The following is a 17,850-nucleotide window of genomic DNA, read 5'->3' as shown; positions in this document are numbered from 1 at the left end:
TTATTTGGATAGGATCTCACTGTGCAGCTTGGAACTTGCTAAGTAGACTAGGCTGTCCTCACACTCAGAGCCTTTGCCAACTGTATGCTGGGACATGAGTCATCATGCCCAGCTACACTTTTTAACTTTATCTCTGTGTCTATCATGTGATTGTCTTTATGCCACGGCAAGCATGCGGAGGTCAGAAGACAGCGTGTGGGAGTCAGTTCTCTTAGACTGTGAGTCTCTTAGATAGAACTCATATCAGGCTTGGCAGCAGGCTCCTTTTCCCACTGAGCTAACCTGACATTTTTTCTTTCTTTTCACTCTTCATGTGTATTCAAGTAAATGAGACATCTGCTATACCAGGTACATAAGTATGCATCTGAAGGGCGTTACTTAGTTCCGAGCCTGTCCCAGAGGTCTAGCCTTGTATTGCCCATTCACGGACCACTTACTGTTTTCCAGCGTGTTGGTGGCAGCATTAGGCCGTGGAAACAGATGTATGTTGTACTTCGGGGCCATTCACTTTACTTGTACAAAGACAGAAGAGAGCAGACGACACCATCAGAGGAAGAACAGCCCATCAGTGTCAATGCTTGCCTGATTGACATCTCGTACAGTGAGACCAAGAGGAGGAATGTGTTCCGACTTACCACACCCGACTGTGAATGCCTGTTCCAGGCTGAAGACAGAGACGACATGTTAGCGTGGATCAAGACTATCCAGGAGAGTAGCAACCTAAATGAAGAGGTACGTTGTAAAAAGGATATGGGTGAAATTTGATACTTATCAAAAAGCGCTGGGTAGATTTTTACAAAAAATAAGATACACTATTTTCAGTCATTAAAAAGAAAAACTCAGGTATACCTGCATTAGTTTTACTTATCGAAAAAGTACTATTACCAAACAAGAAAAATAGGATCTTCCTGTTCTTCATGTCAACGAACCACAGACAGGAGCCCATGTTATCTTTGATCATTAGTGTTGTCCCTGGTATCTCTGGGAAGATCAGGACACCCTGTGTCTGGGGTGCTTCACCCTCTTACATAGGGCCTAGAACCTACAGGCACCTTTTGACCAATTATTACAAGTCTGTCTTGGATATTGAAATTAGTATTGTTGTGGGTTATGCTACAGTAAAAACATTTACAAAAACAAGTTGCTATGTAAAGGTAAAGAAGTGATTTTTTTTTTATGGAATTGTATAGGTAAAACTATATCTTGGTATGCTCATGGGTTTCTAAGGAAGCATGTTTTATGAACAATCATGTCATAAGCCAGTTTGTCTGTTTAGTAAGGAGTGATGCTTTACACTGGTGAGGGTCTCTGGCTTCAGCCATCAAGGAGCTGCTTTTGCAGTGAGAATTTTCGTAGTCAAGGTATTTTTCAGTACAATGGAGGTCAGACTTTTGCTCAAGCCTCCAGTCCCCCATCTCATTAACACAGTTTCCTTCACATTCTTCATGCACTTTGTGTACATTGCCCACAGTACTCATGAACACGTGTATCAGCTGTGCAGCTGAACATAAAATCTTCTCTGTTCATCGTCCAGCTTACACTGAAAGGCTCACACTGTGAGGACAGCTTCCCTGCGCTGCCTTGCCACCTGCCTTGCCTTCGGGCTGTAGCTGCTCCCTGCAAAGTGTCAGCTGATTTCAGCATCAGCATCCAAATAATAGGATACATTATGGCATTTTCTTTCTTTCCCCCAAAGACAGGGTTTTTCTGTGTAGCCCTGACTGTCCTGGAACTCACTCTATAGATCAGGCTGGCCTCGAACTCAAGAGATCTGCCTGCCTCTGCTTCCCAAGTGCTGGAATAAAAGGCGTGCCCTACCACGGCCCGGCTATATTATGACATTTTCATGTGGGCTCTTTCTTTGTTGATCTCTCTCCCTTACTCCCTTTCGTCCTGGTCCCCTTCTTTCTGCAAGTAGCCTGCATTCCACTTTCATGTCACATGTATTCTCTTGCCTTTTTATCTCCTCCATTTTTCCTACTCATGGTTCTGTTTCTAATTCCATGATCTGTACCCACACTCATATAGGCACACATATGAAAATTAAAATCTGTAGTCTGCATAGGAAAAGAAAACATGTGCAATTTGTCTTCCTAAGCCTAGGTACAGTAATAATGACAAGCAAAGTAGAGATTCATTCAATGTGGGTACTCTGGGAAGAGGAACAAAGAGGTCCAGTGGCCTCCAGTCCATCCTTGGGAATCCTGCATGAGGGTTAGGTTTAAATAGAGGCTAGAAAGGCATGCATAGCTGAGCAGTCCTGGTCAGGGTGTGATCCTGCCCATCATCACTGTGGCTCAGGTTTGACAAGTTACAAAACTGAGTGAAATCTTTCTGGGAGACGTGCCCCCTCTTACTGACATGAAGCACAATGTTAGATTTTCCTTCTTTGAGCATGAGATTCCTGGGAAAAATTCCAACTTTTTGAGAACCATTGTTTCAATAATTTGATAGCCAAAAAGAGCACAGTACTCTTCAAGTGCCTTCATTCCTGCCTGTGTGGCTACATGTATTTCATTATACTCAAAATAAGATGTATTTTGAAAAATGTTTGCAGACACATGCTGGTGTATAACTGCAATTGCTACAAATAGAGTTATTCCTGTTTGCTAAGCTCTGGGTTCACCTTGGGGCATAGGACAAAAAAGGCCCTTGATGATCTGCCCCTCTTGGTGCCATCTGACTCCTAATTCACTATTCCTACAAGTTAATCATTAATAAATTCTGGTGTATTTTCCCATGTTTGACTCAATGGTGTTATTATTGAATGCTGATCATTCATTCTGGTATTAGAGAAGAAGCTGGCTTTGTGCTCCCCAATCATGCATTTTATGTAGCATTTTAATTCAGTACATACTGAATCATTGTTACTTAAAAACTGTCCTAGGTATTGCATGTATACAGAAAATACACAGCAAACTCACCTGCAGGGGTAGGAGGCACTTGGACCATATGCCACATGGTGACCGCTCCACTGAGAATAAGTCATAGCATTTGTATTATTAAACAAACTGATATAATAGCAAGCTTCAAACCCAGGGGTCACCCTCTGCCCCTAATAAGCTAATAACATATTTTCTAATGTTATTCTGCTCATTCTGTAGGACACTGGAGTTACCAACAGAGATCTAATTAGTCGAAGAATCAAAGAATATAACAGTCTGATGAGGTGAGAATACCATCATGCCTAGGGTTAATTTACATGTCAAATATGCAGTTGTTAAGAAGTGTTCATTTTTTCTAGCAGCAAGACAGAACAGTTGCCAAAAACACCTCGCCAGAGTCTTAGCATCAGGCAGACTTTGCTTGGGGCTAAATCAGAGCCAAAGACTCAAAGCCCACATTCTCCAAAGGAGGAGTCAGAGAGGAAGCTTCTCAGCAGAGGTAACTAACTGTAACATTGTTTAAGTTGGGTTGGCAGTTTGTGTTGCTGCTTCACGATGTGATTTTTACCAGCAGACTCAGGGTCAGCCAGCTTAAAGCTCCTGGTAAACCTGGTACAAGCTCATTGGGCCTTTTCCTTAAGGTGAGGCCCAAGGCATCTCTTTCTGATCAAGAGAAAGGGAAGGAGAGCCCACAGTCACATCTTTACAGATGTGAATGGCCAGATGTATCATTGTAAGGCAAAGGGGAGGACACGCTGGTTCTACTGCTTCCTGAAAGGTGAAGAAGTGTGACTGATCTGATAAGTTACGTGGACGGGTCAGAGGCATAACAGAGTAGGAAGAGAATAATGTGCTATATGTAGACTGTTTCATAAGACTGTAGTTAATGGAAGCATTGAAGAATTAGGCTTTTAAAGTGATTTAAACAGTCTTGTTTCCATTTTTTTATAATGTCATTTTATTTTCAATAACAATCAAAAGATGATACCAGTCCACCCAAAGACAAAGGCACTTGGAGAAGAGGCATTCCAAGCATTGTGAGGAAGACATTTGAGAAAAAGCCAGCTGCCACAGGGACCTTCGGAGTTAGGCTGGATGACTGCCCGCCTGCCCACACCAACCGGGTAGGAGATCCCAACCATCTGGACTAGTCAGTGGCCGTCATAGCAGGGCCTGAGTTCACAGCCCTTTAGATAAAGTGGCTGCCTGCTCATCTAGTCTGCGCTTTCCTCCCTTAGTATGACTGTGGGTTGAGTAATTTTTATCTTTCAACTTTTTATCTAACATATTAACTCTGAACTAGAGTAGTGACTACTCAGAAATGGTCAGTAGGAATTCATTTCAAACTTTTGTACTGTGTTAAATAAAATGCTGGTTTCTTGTTTTGCAGTATATTCCATTAATCGTTGACATATGTTGCAAATTAGTTGAAGAAAGGGGTCTTGAATACACAGGTATTTACAGAGTTCCTGGGAACAACGCAGCCATTTCCAGCATGCAGGAAGAGCTCAACAAGGGGATGACTGACATTGATACACAAGATGATGTAAGTTCTTTTCTGTTTGAATAACCAGTCTTTTTTCCCTTGTCATATATTGACCACAAAAATACTGTATTTCTGTTTTGCATATCCAGAAATGGCGAGATCTGAATGTGATAAGCAGTTTACTAAAATCCTTCTTCAGGAAGCTCCCTGAGCCTCTCTTTACAAATGGTGAGTTAGCTCCCACAGACCATGCCAGAGAAGGCTCACAGCCTGTGCTGGAAACCAGGGCTTAATAAATCAAACCAAAAGACAACACGAGAGATGAAGGAACTGGCATTTATCTCAGGTCTAAATTTAATGAAAAAGCATAATTAAGAACTGGTTTGTTCATTTGTAGTCTTCATAAATTTTGGTGAAAAATCATTTGCAAAAAGTTGATATACTTCAGTAAAGTGAAAATAAGATCTATATTGACCATGTTTATCATCAAGCTAAAAATGTTATTATTGTTTCAGTCATAATTATTTGGACATAGGTGTAGTTAAAAGACCCTGTGCTAGATACTGTTGTGAGGTGGGGATAATGGACAGGCTGAATAAATGCCAGACAGTAATTTCAAAGAAGTCCCGTTGAGAGAATTCTCCTGTTTGTTGGAAAGGCTTGGAGATCATTAAAAACCATCTCTAGCATATAGATTTCAGAGATTTGTATTTCAAAATAGACAAAAATCTTACACATTTTAAATTGTGGTTTAAAATTAAGCCCTGAAGGGAAGGGGACTTCAGTTCACCTGAGCACTTTAACTTGTTCTTTTCCTACGGCTGCCAGATAAATATGCCGACTTTATTGAGGCCAATCGTAAAGAAGACCCTCTCGATCGGCTGAGAACATTAAAAAGACTAGTAGGTATTCCTTTTTATTTGGGGGGAGGGGGTGCAATTCAAATACAGCATTTAAATTCATTCTGAAAATAATATGTTCCAGATTCATGATCTGCCGGAACATCATTACGAAACACTGAAGTTTCTTTCGGCTCATCTAAAGACAGTGGCAGAAAATTCAGAAAAAAATAAGGTGCGTAAGGTACAGCCTGTTGAAATACAGCCTCAGTTTGAAGGTTAGCCTTCATCACTCTGTGCTGAGTACTCAAAGGAAGGCCTTTTTTTCACAGAAGCCTAAGAATGCATCAGACTGGACTGGCTGGGTCCTTCAGAAGATCACTCAAAAGCAAAGGCTCCACAAACAGCAATTGTCAGTCACTCTTGTGAAGGGGCATTTCATTTAGAAATGTTTCATTTTACATTCATCCAGCAAGAAAAATGGAAGAGTCAGAATTTTGTTTTCAGCTTTATGCTTTATGTTACTACCTTAAATAGATGGCATATATGCTTGGTAATCCAGCCCAAGGGTACCAGATGCCACACACTGAAAAGTAATGTTTTCTTTAGTTTCCTGTTAAACAGGTATGATGCCTTTCTTCCTTTTAATACCACATCACCACATCCCCACAGTTAGCTGTCCTAAGTATTATCAAATACTCAGTTCATGTTTTCTTGATCAATTGTTTTTAAAATGTCTTTACAGTTATTTGTTTAAATAGCTAGATAAGATCCACATTGTATTTCATTGGTCCATTTTAGTCTTAATTTTTCATCCTTTTGCTTAGTCAGTGAATGATTGCTACCCAAGTCCATTATATCAGGAGGTTGCAAATGATTCTTGTTCTAGCTCAGTTCATTCTTTAAAGTTCTGTGATGATCCTGTTGAGTTACGGAGGAAAACAATGAAAGAGAAAGCTAAAGAGTATTGCTAACACCCCTAAGACTACTTTCTGCCTGAGAGAGACAGAGCTCAGTGGTGCAGGATTGGCTCATGAGCTCATCATCACCCTGTTACCTGCAGTTGAAGAAGACACAGCATTGCCTCAGCACCGTCCACGTACTCTGTGTCTGCAGTTGAGAGAGTTGTTTTAAAGGGAAAAAAGGGAGGACAAAACCCTAAAACATCAGTTTACTGAGCTGTCTTCAAAAGTTTGTTCAATAAGCCATAGTTTTCCCACTATAATTCTAGCTGAAATATTTTGTAGTTGATTATCCCTGAAGGATGGCGTGTTTCAGTTTTGCTGGATGCTAGTGCTTCTTGAAAAGAGTGCCATATTTCTTAGAGGACACTTAACATTGCTAAACACGTTCAGCAAAGTGGCATGATACAAAATTCAGTAACCTTCCTGTGTACCAATGTCAGACATACTAAGGAAGAAACCAGGGGAACTGGATCAATTAGCCGGTGTCTGTGCTATACAATTTCTTTTGTTGTTGTTCTTTTTGTTTGGATATGGGGTCTGTAGGTAGCTGTCCTGGAATTTGCTGTGTAGACCCAGGCTATCCTCAGACTCAGAAATCCTATCTCTGCCTCCTGAGTGCTGGAGTTCAAAGCATGAGCCACCACACCTGGCTTAGTTTTTTTTTTTTTTTTTTTTTTTTTTTTCTTTTGGAAATCAATTCTGTCTTAAAGTCTTGCTTATTTAGAGAGTTTTTTTTTTTTTTTTTTTTTTTTTTTTTGAGAAGGCTCTCCGTTAGCTTGGCTGGCCTTGAACTCAGCTATGGAGCCTATTTGTCCTTAGACACTTCATCCTCCGACCAATACTAGAGCCACAGGCATAGGCCACCACACTTGGCTTCTTGGAGTTTTTTATTGGATTAATAGTGACTCTTGAAGACAATATGGTACTTTATTTCCTTGACATTTTTTTTTAACCTCATTTTTTGGAACTTAAATTCAAACAATTAACCAAAACAAAACAAAAAAACCCAAACAACTTTAGGCTAAGTGTCATCTTTTATATAGGAGCTAGCTAAAAGCTACTCACATAGGACAAACCCATCTCTATACATACATAGTAAAGTATGCCATTAGTCTGAAGACTTAAATGAAGCCATAGACAAGAATCTACTGAATGCCTGACCTGAAGCATTTGATGTGGTGGATTTTTGCCTTTGGGCCACTCTTCCCGGCATAGGGGTTAGATAAAATAACTGAATATTCCAGACATGCCAGAGCCCACATCCTTTCCTGAAGGTCATATTTTTATAGTCTAGTATTCTAGGAAAATCCTAAATTCAAAGAGAATTTATTCTTCTTCCAAGCGGTATGATCACACATATAGCACCTGTTACTGTATGGGTGGCGTTTGCTTCAGTAGAGGAGATCAGCTGTAGATCCCTTGTCTGGTAAACCACATGCACATGTCAGTGCCTCCCAGGTGATCTAGTAATGTGGGATCCTGAATGATTCATTTACCTCAGTGAGTTCTAAGGTTGGTTAAAGTTATTTAGCAACTTTAATCAAACCCTAAGCTCAGCGTAATATAAAAGACAACAGGATCCATGCCTGTGACAGTCATAATTCAACAAATTCTGAATAGTATGTCAGTAGTATACAGACTGAATGTCATGCTAAGAAGGCAGCCAGCCAGCCTAAGCCCAGGACTTCAGCAGATTTGGATGAGGTGAGAGTTCATCAAAAAAGATATTTCCAGACTTGTTTTCCTCTGTTAATGATTTTGATGTATGACACAGAAGAATCTGGAGCCTTGTGTGTATTTCCAAGTCCTTTGCCCCTTCCAATTCCCAAGACACAGAGTTCCTTATTCTTTAATTTCACTTTTTTCTTTTCCCATCCAATCCATCTTTGTTAACTAAAAACAATTGATTTGGTTTAAAACTAATTTAAGGCTTCTTGGGAAAACAGAAATACCAATTAGCCATTGTCTATTATCATTTGAGGATTTGCTCATGAAAGCCCTAAGAAGAATTTACTTTTCTTCATCCATTTTTTGTATTTTTTCATCAAAAAGAACTTTCCAGTAACAAAATGCCAGACCTGCCATGGAGGTTTAATCTAATTTTCCACTTTCTTCCTTTCCTTCAGATGGAACCAAGAAACCTAGCAATCGTTTTTGGTCCAACTCTAGTGAGAACATCTGAAGACAACATGACCCACATGGTCACGCACATGCCAGACCAGTACAAAATCGTAGAGACTCTCATCCAGCATGTAAGTTCACACTGCATCTCCTCCTGAAAGATCTCTCATCACGGCTGACAACTGGTAGGACAGGAGTTGCTTCTACTTTTTTCCCTCTACGACATTTCCCTTATTTCTGTGCCATTCCCCAAGATAGAAATCCACTTAGAGGATTCTTTAATTATTCTCACCTTTTTATTTTAAATTTTAGCATGACTGGTTTTTCACAGAAGAGGGTGCTGAAGAACCTCTCGTAAGTATTGTCAGCCCGCCTGCTCTGCTGTTCTCATATGGGATACAGGCTCCTTCTTGACGCCACGGCAGTCTTGATCTTCTGCTTTGTGTGTTATTGTCAGCTTCGCACCCCGGAAGCAGGTCTCTAGTGCCTCAGTCGCTGATCTAATAAGAATTTAACGGTGGTGCCTACTTTACCATTAGTGACGTCCAATCAAATCAATGCGAAGTTAAGCTTGTGCTCCATAGACTAATGTATCTCTTACTAAATGTTGTTTGAAAGTTGTCTTTGAAGAGATGATGAAGAGCTCTTTGTTTGTTAACCATAGACAACAGTGCAGGAGGAGAACACAGTAGACTCCCAGCCAGTACCAAACATAGATCATTTACTCACCAACATTGGAAGGACAGGCGTGCTCCCTGGAGATGTATCAGGTAACTCTTGTATGGGCAGTACTGACCTCTAGGTTATTTGACATTCTTATAACATGAACCAGCAAATCAGCCATAAGTAACAATCCACTATTGAGTTTTTTTTCTTTTCCTTCCTCTTTTTCCTTTCTACTAATAAAAGCTGCGACCTGCCTTTTCTGATTGACCTCACTTCCCTTCCAGTGATTATATTGCCATTGACAGTGCATGGAGTTGTGATGTTTGTCAGAATGGAAAGATGGGAACAAGGAGCATGCAAACCACTGTTTTGTTTTGTTTTGTTTTGAATTCACAGTTTCCATGTAATAGTCATCACAAGGTAAAACAGATAAATGCTGCTGAATATGTGGTTGCTGTGATGGCAGAAAGTATGGTTAGACTGAATGCATAGTTCTTGTTTGGGGCCAGTTCTGTGAGAGCAGCATGCTAGACATTCTGAGCTGCCCTTCTCAATCCAGTGTGTCCTCTGTCACTAGAGACGTCGCAGTCAAAGTCCCTCTTCTTGACCTTGATTTTCTTCTCTCTCCTATTGCCACCCTAATGCTCGGTGAAGTATCAGTATTTCATAGGCTCTTGATGAAACCGTCTCCTGCCAAACTGTTGCACTAATCTGGCATGCTGTTTTACACGATGTTCTTCTCCCTTTGTCTCTAGTTCTTGTTTTAGCTCTAAAGGGTCTTTTCAGCACTTACTGACACAGGCAAATCTATATGATGTTACACAGGCGAAGTGGGAGGAGTCTATCACACGGTAATGTCTCTAGTGGATTCTGTGATGTCCCTGATGGACAGCTGGAACTGTAGGAAGAAGGAGGACTGCTGTCCACACTGTAGCTGCCTTGTCTGCAGAAACCCCCGGTTCTTGTAAATGCAAACAGAGCTGATCTGTGGTGTAATGTCTCTCTTAAGAATATTGTAAACAGATCACTACTACTCTCTTAAAAGTTTTTCTGCTGTCTCTTGTTATTTCTGAAGCGGACCCTGAGGAGAAATAGCATGGTATGGTCCACCGGTTCTTAAAGTCATAAAGCATTTAGCCATGTGTTGAAAGGGGCGTGGCACGGGGCCCAGCTCACTCATTCTGAAAAGAATTTTCCCAAAAGTTCAAAGATAAAATTCTAAAATTGATATTTATTCTTCATTACGCTGGCCCCTTCCTACCCTCTTTATAATTGTATAATCTGAGTTTTTGCCAGACAGCAAAATTATGGTCTCCATTTTTCCATTTCCATAATAGCATTTGTTAATAGATACTTACAAACCTGGTAGCAATTTAACCAAACTAACCAAAAGGATCCCTGACTGCACGGATGTGAAACTGGGGTCGAGCACAAAAATGAGCATCCTCTAACAAAACCAAAAGTGACCCGGAAGCAAGGTCACCCTAATGCCTCCATCGCATCCACTCCCATCCGGGATATCTTATACAAATTCCAATCTGACGGTCTGACAAAAATCAACACATAACACCAGTGTGAGTGTTTCGATTTGTAGCTAGGGCAGCCGGCAGTCTGGAAAGTCCTGCATTGTGTATCAGTTTCAGATACAAGATGCGGCACATCATTTTTAAAGGTCTTCAAGCTTCTTTATTGCTAGATTTACTCTTTAGAAAAATAAACACTAGTATTTCTGTTTCTGTTTAGCACAGGGCTCCTTTGCCATTCCTATCATTGAGCTGGTTCTGCCTACAATTCACAGCATCCTTTCATGGCGGTGGCTTTCTGTGGTGCAGCTTGCATCTTTGTGAGCTCTGACTATCCACTGTGTTCTATTGTTTTGAGTTTTGCTTTCACATTTTGTTCTGTGCCTGTCCTCTTCATAAGTTTTGCATTGTTTGTTAGAAGCGGTGAAGCTTGGCTCCCACTAACCACATTTTATTTACTTCCCACAGATTCAGCTACTAGTGACTCAACAAAATCTAAGGTAAGGTGCTTTAAACAGTCTGGAAACACTCCATAGTGTCTTTGAGTGAGAGCTTTTATCATTAACATAGAATTGTAATCCATACTGGAGCCAGAGCAGTAAAGTCCAGTGTGTGGAGAAGTCAATTTGGAATAGAAGAAGCCTGGGAAATACAAGATTGTGAGCTGGAAGATTGCAGTTGTGGAAACAGTTTAGCATGGTGCAGACAATGTTGGCTTGTTTACATTGTCAAAAATGTACTAACATAAAAGCAAGGAGAATGGGATAAGGAATCTGCAGAAGCCGGGATAATGGCACAGGCCTGAGACAGGAGGATAACCCACTCTAGCCTGGGCGTTGCTGTTACAGTGAGACTCTGTCTCAACACACACACACACACACACACACACACACACACACACACACACACACACACACACACAGAGAGAGAGAGAGAGAGAGAGAGAGAGAGAGAGCCTTCCAGCACAAATTGGACTCAATGGGTCATTTTTTTAAAAAAAGACAGTTATGGAGTGGCTCTGTGAGTCTATGAGGAATGAGGGATAAAAGTAATTTTAAAAAGGATTTCCATGCACGGAAAGGTGCTAGAGTATTAGTTTTCAAGCATGTGTGCCTGCTGTACTGCACATAGAGAGGTAAGAGGACAATGTACTAGATTGGTTCTCTTCACTTTGTGAGGCCAAGGATTGAACTCAGGTTGGCTGGTGATTTTATCCACCAAGTCACTTCTCACCAACTCTTAGAGTTTCCTTTCTGTTGCTATGACAAATACCGTGACCTAAAGCAGCAACTTAGAGGAGGAAAGCGTTTATCTCACCCCCTACTTTCAGGTCACAATCCATCATTGAGGGAAGTCAGGGCAGGAACCCAAGGCAGGAACATGAAGCAGAAACCACAGAAGAACACTGCTAGCTTACTCAAGGGTTTATGCTTTTAGCTAGCTTTCTTACATGGCCAGAACCATCTGCCTAAATATGGTGCTGCCCACAGTGTCCGAACCATAGAAACTCAGCAATCAAAACCGTTCCCACACACACTTACCCATAGTACATCAAATGAGGCTACCTCTTCAGGTGACTCTACACTCTGCCAAGTTCACAATTAAAGCTGATTAGCACATCCACTGGGAGTTTTGTTTGTTTGAACATATATTTACAAGCCTTTTACCTTAAATTCATTGGCTGGTAAATGTGTATGTGTGTGTGTGTGTGTGTGTGTGTGTGTGTGTGTGTATACTTGATTGCATCACGCACACACGTAGACTTAGCTAATTATAGTACAGATGACACCACCCTAAATAGTGCAGTCCCTGTCTCCCACAGCAAGAACATTCTCCTACATAACCACAGTCTAATCATCATAGTCAGGTACTAACACGAGCATGATACATTATTATAGAATGTAGTTTTTTGTTTGTTTGTTTGTTTTTGGTTTTTCGAGACAGGGTTTCTCTGTGTAGCTTTGCGCCTTTCCTGGGACTCACTTGGTAGTCCAGGCTGGCCTCGAACTCACAGAGATCCGCCTGGCTCTGCCTTCCGAATGCTGTGATTAAAGGTGTGCGCCACCAGCGCCCGGCTAGAATGTAGTTTTTATGCTAATTTTCCTAATTACCTGAGCAATCTATTAGCCCCCTGTTCAGGAATAACCAGAAATCTTTGCTTATACTCAATTGTCCTGCCACCCTAGTCTTTCTAGATCTAGAACACTTCCCAAACCTCTTTTGCCAGAATTTTGTTTGAAACAGGGTTTCACAATGTAGTCCAAGCTAGCCTGGGACACAAAATCTTCCAGCCTCAGCCTCCCAAGTGCATCACTGTACCCAATTATAGACGATACGCTTTAAATCACAAAGACGTGCTTGAAATTCCTTTTCCCTCTCACTAGACGTACATCCCCTTTCCCTGTATGTCCATCTTCCATTGTTTTGTACAATGCCTATAACAGATACTTGAATTTTCACTGTTTCCAAATTGTAGAAAAGCAGAGTTATTTTCCCCAACACACAGAATTAGAGAATTTTTACAGATGATATAATCCAGGTGCTTCTTTTATGAACAGTAAAATTGAAATGTGAAAATGAATTCATCCCTTCTCTGTGCCCGGCAGAGCAAGCTGGGGACAGGAGACCAGTTTCCCCACTCAGCCCAGTTTCAGCCATGGTCCACCAGTGTTAAAGAAAACATGGAGGAAACGGGAGCAACTCATAGGAATGCCCTGGGTTGAGAAATCCTTTGTACTGACCTGTGATTTCTCCTTTTTAATAGAACAACAGACTTTCAAAAGAACTTAGGAGAGCAGTCTAGCTTTTTTTTTTTTTTTTTTGTAATAGAGAGATACTCTGATCCATTAATCCACATGCCTTCAGCTAGACTCTCTTGACTGAAGATGGTGTTCTAAAAACAAGGACTTATTCACCTGCCCACCAACCACTTACTTAGCAGGCAGACATTCTGAACAAACTAAAAGTTGTCATCAAGAATTCCCAATACATAGCAAATGACTCTTACAGTAACTGTATTAGAGCATTTTGTGGCAAGGATTTACAACTTTTTGAATAACCTTATGTCATGAAATTTTCTACTTTGCTGTTACATGAGATGAATGAAGCCTTTACTAACCTGATTCCCCAAGGCAAGTCCCTGAAGAGCCAGTCTTGGTGAGCTAATGGCAGCCAGACTCCCCTTAGCTGAATGAGTGCCTGTCCACAATCAGAAAATTGAATTCAGCCATGCAAGCTTAATCATGTCTGAATATTAAACTGTCGGAATGGTGTTTACCTATTTTCCTTTTTGAATGTTTGAGACAGGATCCCACTGTGTAGTTGGGGTAGCCTTGGAACTTGTCCCCTTCCTGGCAGCCTCCTGAGTAGTGTGATTACAGGTGTGCACCATCACAGCTGGCAGAATACTGCTCAACTTTTCCACTTGTAGACTAGATAAAGGAAGTGGGGATATTAGAGCATTATGTAGGGAACACCAATGGAGAAAGTAGTAATAATTGGGAAACCTCAGGATCCCTAAGCGTGAAGTCTTTCCCTGAAGGAGAGATGTATCTGTTATGATGTGGCAAGAAGTGGGACTCATGATTAAATAAAAAACTAACACTGATACAAGTTCAAAAGGGAGTATTAAAAAAGAAACAGACTATGTTGTGGATGCATCTGGAGCTTTGGTAGACTTCAATTCTTTAAGAACTATCTGGGGACAAGCCAGCCCTGACAAGGCCCTGGACAGTGTTCATAGCCTCATTTTTCTGCTTGTTTCCTAGGGCTCTTGGGGATCGGGGAAGGATCAGTATAGCAGGGAACTGCTTGTGTCCTCCATCTTCGCAGCTGCTAGTCGTAAGAGGAAAAAGCCCAAAGAGAAAGCCCAGCCCAGCAGCTCTGAGGATGAGCTGGACAGTGTGTTTTTTAAGAAGGAGAATGTGGAACAGAGTCACAGTGAAATTAAAGAGGAGTCCAAAAGAGAAGGTGAGACATCAGGCAGAAAGCCGAGGACTGTCCTTGCCAAAGACAGTCATGCCAGGAAAGACGCGGGTGCCGTGAAGGAGGAGAAGAAGACGCCGTCATCCGAAGAACCCTCCCCACCACACAGCTCCAAACGCAACAAGTCACCAACTCTCAGCTGTCGCCTGGCCATGCTGAAGGAGAGCCCCAGATCACTTCTGACACAGAAGCCCCACTGCGAAGAAACAGGGTCTGACTCGGGTACTCTGCTTAGCATGTCTTCCCAGGCTTCACTGGCGAGGTCCTCCACCAAAAAATCAACCAGTCCAGAAACCAAGCACAGTGAGTTTTTGACCAATGCCGGCACCATCACCTCGGATTATTCCACCACATCATCAGCTACCTACTTGACCAGCCTGGACTCCAGCCGCCTGAGCCCCGAGGTGCAGTCAGTGGCAGAGAGCAAGGGGGAGGAGGCTGACGACGAGAGGAGCGAGCTAGTGAGTGAAGGGAGGCCGGTGGAGACGGACAGTGAGAGCGAGTTCCCGGTGTTCCCTACCGCCCTGACTTCGGACCGGCTCTTCCGAGGCAAGCTACAGGAGGTTGCCAGGGTGAGCCGCAGGAACTCGGAAGGCAGTGAAGCCAGCTGCACCGAGGGAAGCCTCACACCGAGTTTAGACAGCCGCAGGCAGCAGTTCAGTTCCCACAGGCTGATCGAATGTGACACGCTGTCCAGGAAGAAGTCGGCTCGCTTCAAGTCAGACAGTGGGAGCCCCGGAGACACCAGGACCGAGAAAGAAACTCCTGCCCTGGCCAAAGTGTTTGACGTCATGAAGAAGGGCAAGTCGACTGGGAGCCTCCTGACACCCAGCAGAAGTGAATCCGAAAAGCAGGAGGCCACTTGGAAGACAAAAATAGCAGATCGCTTAAAACTGAGACCTAGGGCACCCGCCGACGACATGTTCGGAGTTGGGAATCAAAAACCTACAGCCGAGACCGCGAAAAGAAAAAACATCAAACGCAGACACACGCTTGGAGGCCACAGAGATGCTACTGAAATCAGCGTCCTGAGTTTCTGGAAAGCGCACGAGCAGAATGCAGACAAAGAGTCCGAACTTTCAGCTGTGAATCGGTTAAAACCCAAGGGCTTGGCCCAGGACCTCTCCATCTCAGACTGGCTGGCCAGGGAGCGCATCCGCACCAGCGCCTCCGACCTGAGCCGCGGTGAAGGTCCTGAGCCACGGGCCGAGAGCCCCAGTGTGCTGGGAACACCTGCCAGCACCCACGCATCCCTCTCTCAGCAGCCCGAAGGCAGGGGTGCTGCCGGCCCCTTGGCTTCAACCAGCGGGCCCCCTCTCTCCACACCACCACAGTCACCTGACCAAATAAACGGAGAAAGCTTCCAGAACATGAGCCAAAATGCTGGTTCTGCAGCCAACACCCACCCTCACAAACTGTCTGCAAGTCCCGGCACTAAAGCAGAGTCTCCGCCCTGTCTTTAAACTGGGTATATCCACTCTAGCAAGGAAAAGCTACTGTTACACAGACCAGTAACTCTGTAAATATTTTTTCTTGTACCAGAATTGTTATTATGCAGCCTTGGTTTGGGCTGGATTCACCATTTTGCACTGTGAAATAGCTTTACAGTGCATTACTACAGCCAGAAGAACACACACATATATTTAAAAGTATATCAGATAGTTGTATACAAATAAGCAAGGTGTTTGTTGCAACTTACTACATAGTATATTCCCCAAATTACTGAAGAAAAATCGCTGGCTCATGCAGCAGAATTGTTCTTTTGGTTCCTCACTAACAAAAGTGCCTCATGATAAAAGTACATTTGATTTTTAGGGTGCCATATTGTTGAAATTAGATAACTTACATTGAATAAATGAATGCGTTTATCAGTAACAAATTTCATTACATTTACCAGTTTTAACACAGGTGGATACAGAACTTCCATTCTTTAGTCATTCCAGGTGGATCTGAGTTTTATATTCAAACTTTTAATACAGTTTTTGAGTTTTGTGTGACTTGAATTTTTAATCTTTCTGTAAAATACGTAATAACTTAAATGAACATATTCTATGTGTATCTTTTCTTCAGATACCAGATTTGATATAAATGTTGTAACATAGGTGTGTAGATAGTGGATCCTGGATGGAACTGGCTTCTTACTGAGAAGAATATAATTCTGCATGAGGACTTAAATCCAAACCTGTGTCATGCCTGTGTGCATACCCAATTAAACACTGGAAATAAAAATTGTTTTGGTGAACTTGGCACTGTTGGGAGCTTTCTCTATTTTAAAATGTTGCCCATGTATATACTATCTAGCCCTGTCATTAAAAAATTAGCCTCTGTGTTTGCACAGTTCGTCCACCTTTCCTCCTTCTGGCTGTGACTGGAAATGACCTCTTAGGAACACTGATGGCGGCCTCACTGTGCATAGGTAGTCCCTAGGAACTCTAGCTACAGCCATGCATGGCACTCGCCTTTTCTTGAGGAGCACTAAGTGAAGGCTGTTGTGGGGGCTAAGCAAAGGCTTTAAGAGTTCTTCCACTCTTTCTACTTCCCAGATACATAGTGTGTTAGACTGTGTACCTTCTGAGTTAGCTCCTCATATAAACAGTGACAGCAGTACTTTCCAGTGTGGCATGTTATAAATAATGCTTCCATAAAATCTAAACATGTTAAGATTTGATGACCATGGAAGCCACTGGAGCCACAGATTCTCAATGTTGCCAGACCTGAAACACTTTTTTATGGAAAAAAAAAAAAGTTTTAAAATTCTTCCGTATTATAAAACAAAATTCTATGTCTATATAACTTTATATTCAACATAGCACAGGGGCTACATTCCCTCATTATAGGAAAGGAATTTGCATAATCAGTATGCAAATGCTTTGACACAGCTACATTCCAGAAACGTAGTCATCAGACACTGTTCTGGTAGGTGTGGCCACAGAGGGCACAGTGGAGCCCATGCCATGAGTAACTGCCGTGGATAATGGCTTTTCTTTCTTGTTTTAGACATGGTCTCTCTCTGCAGCCCTGGCTGTCCTAGAACTTGCTATGTAAACCACGCTGGCCTGGCATAAACAGAGATCCCCCTGCCTCTGCCTTCCCAGTGCTGAGACTGTAGGTGTTTGCCTCTGTGCCAGGCTGGCTGTGACTTTTCTTAAACAGAATATGCTGTCAGTAACCGTCTAGAGAAAACATACTTTTTGTGTAGTTTACATAGCAAAAGTAAAAGTCAGCATATTATTTAAATTGTCAAAACAATCTTTTAGGCATTTTGATAGTCTGGTTCAAGGCTCAAATGATTGTATTTCAATCTGCCCTTGAATTAATTATGGTTTGGGATTTAGTTGGTTGTGTATTTTTAAAATCCCTAATGTAATTGCTTAGATTGTT

General features: G+C 42.1%; 1 protein-coding gene across 1 annotated transcript in view; it reads left to right on the top strand.

Moving 5' to 3' along the window:
* The window catches only part of Arhgap21 (Rho GTPase activating protein 21), a 126,909-nt gene extending 110,194 nt beyond the window's left edge, over window positions 1-16,715 (top strand). The window contains exons 13-25 of the mRNA XM_059263672.1: window positions 448-732; window positions 3,105-3,169; window positions 3,245-3,384; window positions 3,867-4,009; window positions 4,276-4,431; window positions 4,521-4,599; window positions 5,200-5,273; window positions 5,356-5,445; window positions 8,302-8,427; window positions 8,609-8,650; window positions 8,961-9,066; window positions 10,954-10,985; window positions 14,253-16,715. Of these exons, the coding sequence (XP_059119655.1) occupies window positions 448-732; window positions 3,105-3,169; window positions 3,245-3,384; window positions 3,867-4,009; window positions 4,276-4,431; window positions 4,521-4,599; window positions 5,200-5,273; window positions 5,356-5,445; window positions 8,302-8,427; window positions 8,609-8,650; window positions 8,961-9,066; window positions 10,954-10,985; window positions 14,253-15,932 (3,018 nt within the window). The 3' untranslated portion in view covers window positions 15,933-16,715. The remainder of the gene's footprint in view (window positions 1-447; window positions 733-3,104; window positions 3,170-3,244; window positions 3,385-3,866; window positions 4,010-4,275; window positions 4,432-4,520; window positions 4,600-5,199; window positions 5,274-5,355; window positions 5,446-8,301; window positions 8,428-8,608; window positions 8,651-8,960; window positions 9,067-10,953; window positions 10,986-14,252) is intronic.
* The last annotated feature ends 1,135 nt before the right edge of the window (window positions 16,716-17,850 follow it).

The sequence above is a fragment of the Peromyscus eremicus genome, chromosome 5 (genome assembly GCF_949786415.1).
Source record: "Peromyscus eremicus chromosome 5, PerEre_H2_v1, whole genome shotgun sequence".
NCBI lineage: Eukaryota > Metazoa > Chordata > Mammalia > Rodentia > Cricetidae > Peromyscus > Peromyscus eremicus.
The sequence above is the reverse complement of the archived record's forward strand: the minus strand, read 5'-3'. Positions and strand labels throughout refer to the sequence as shown.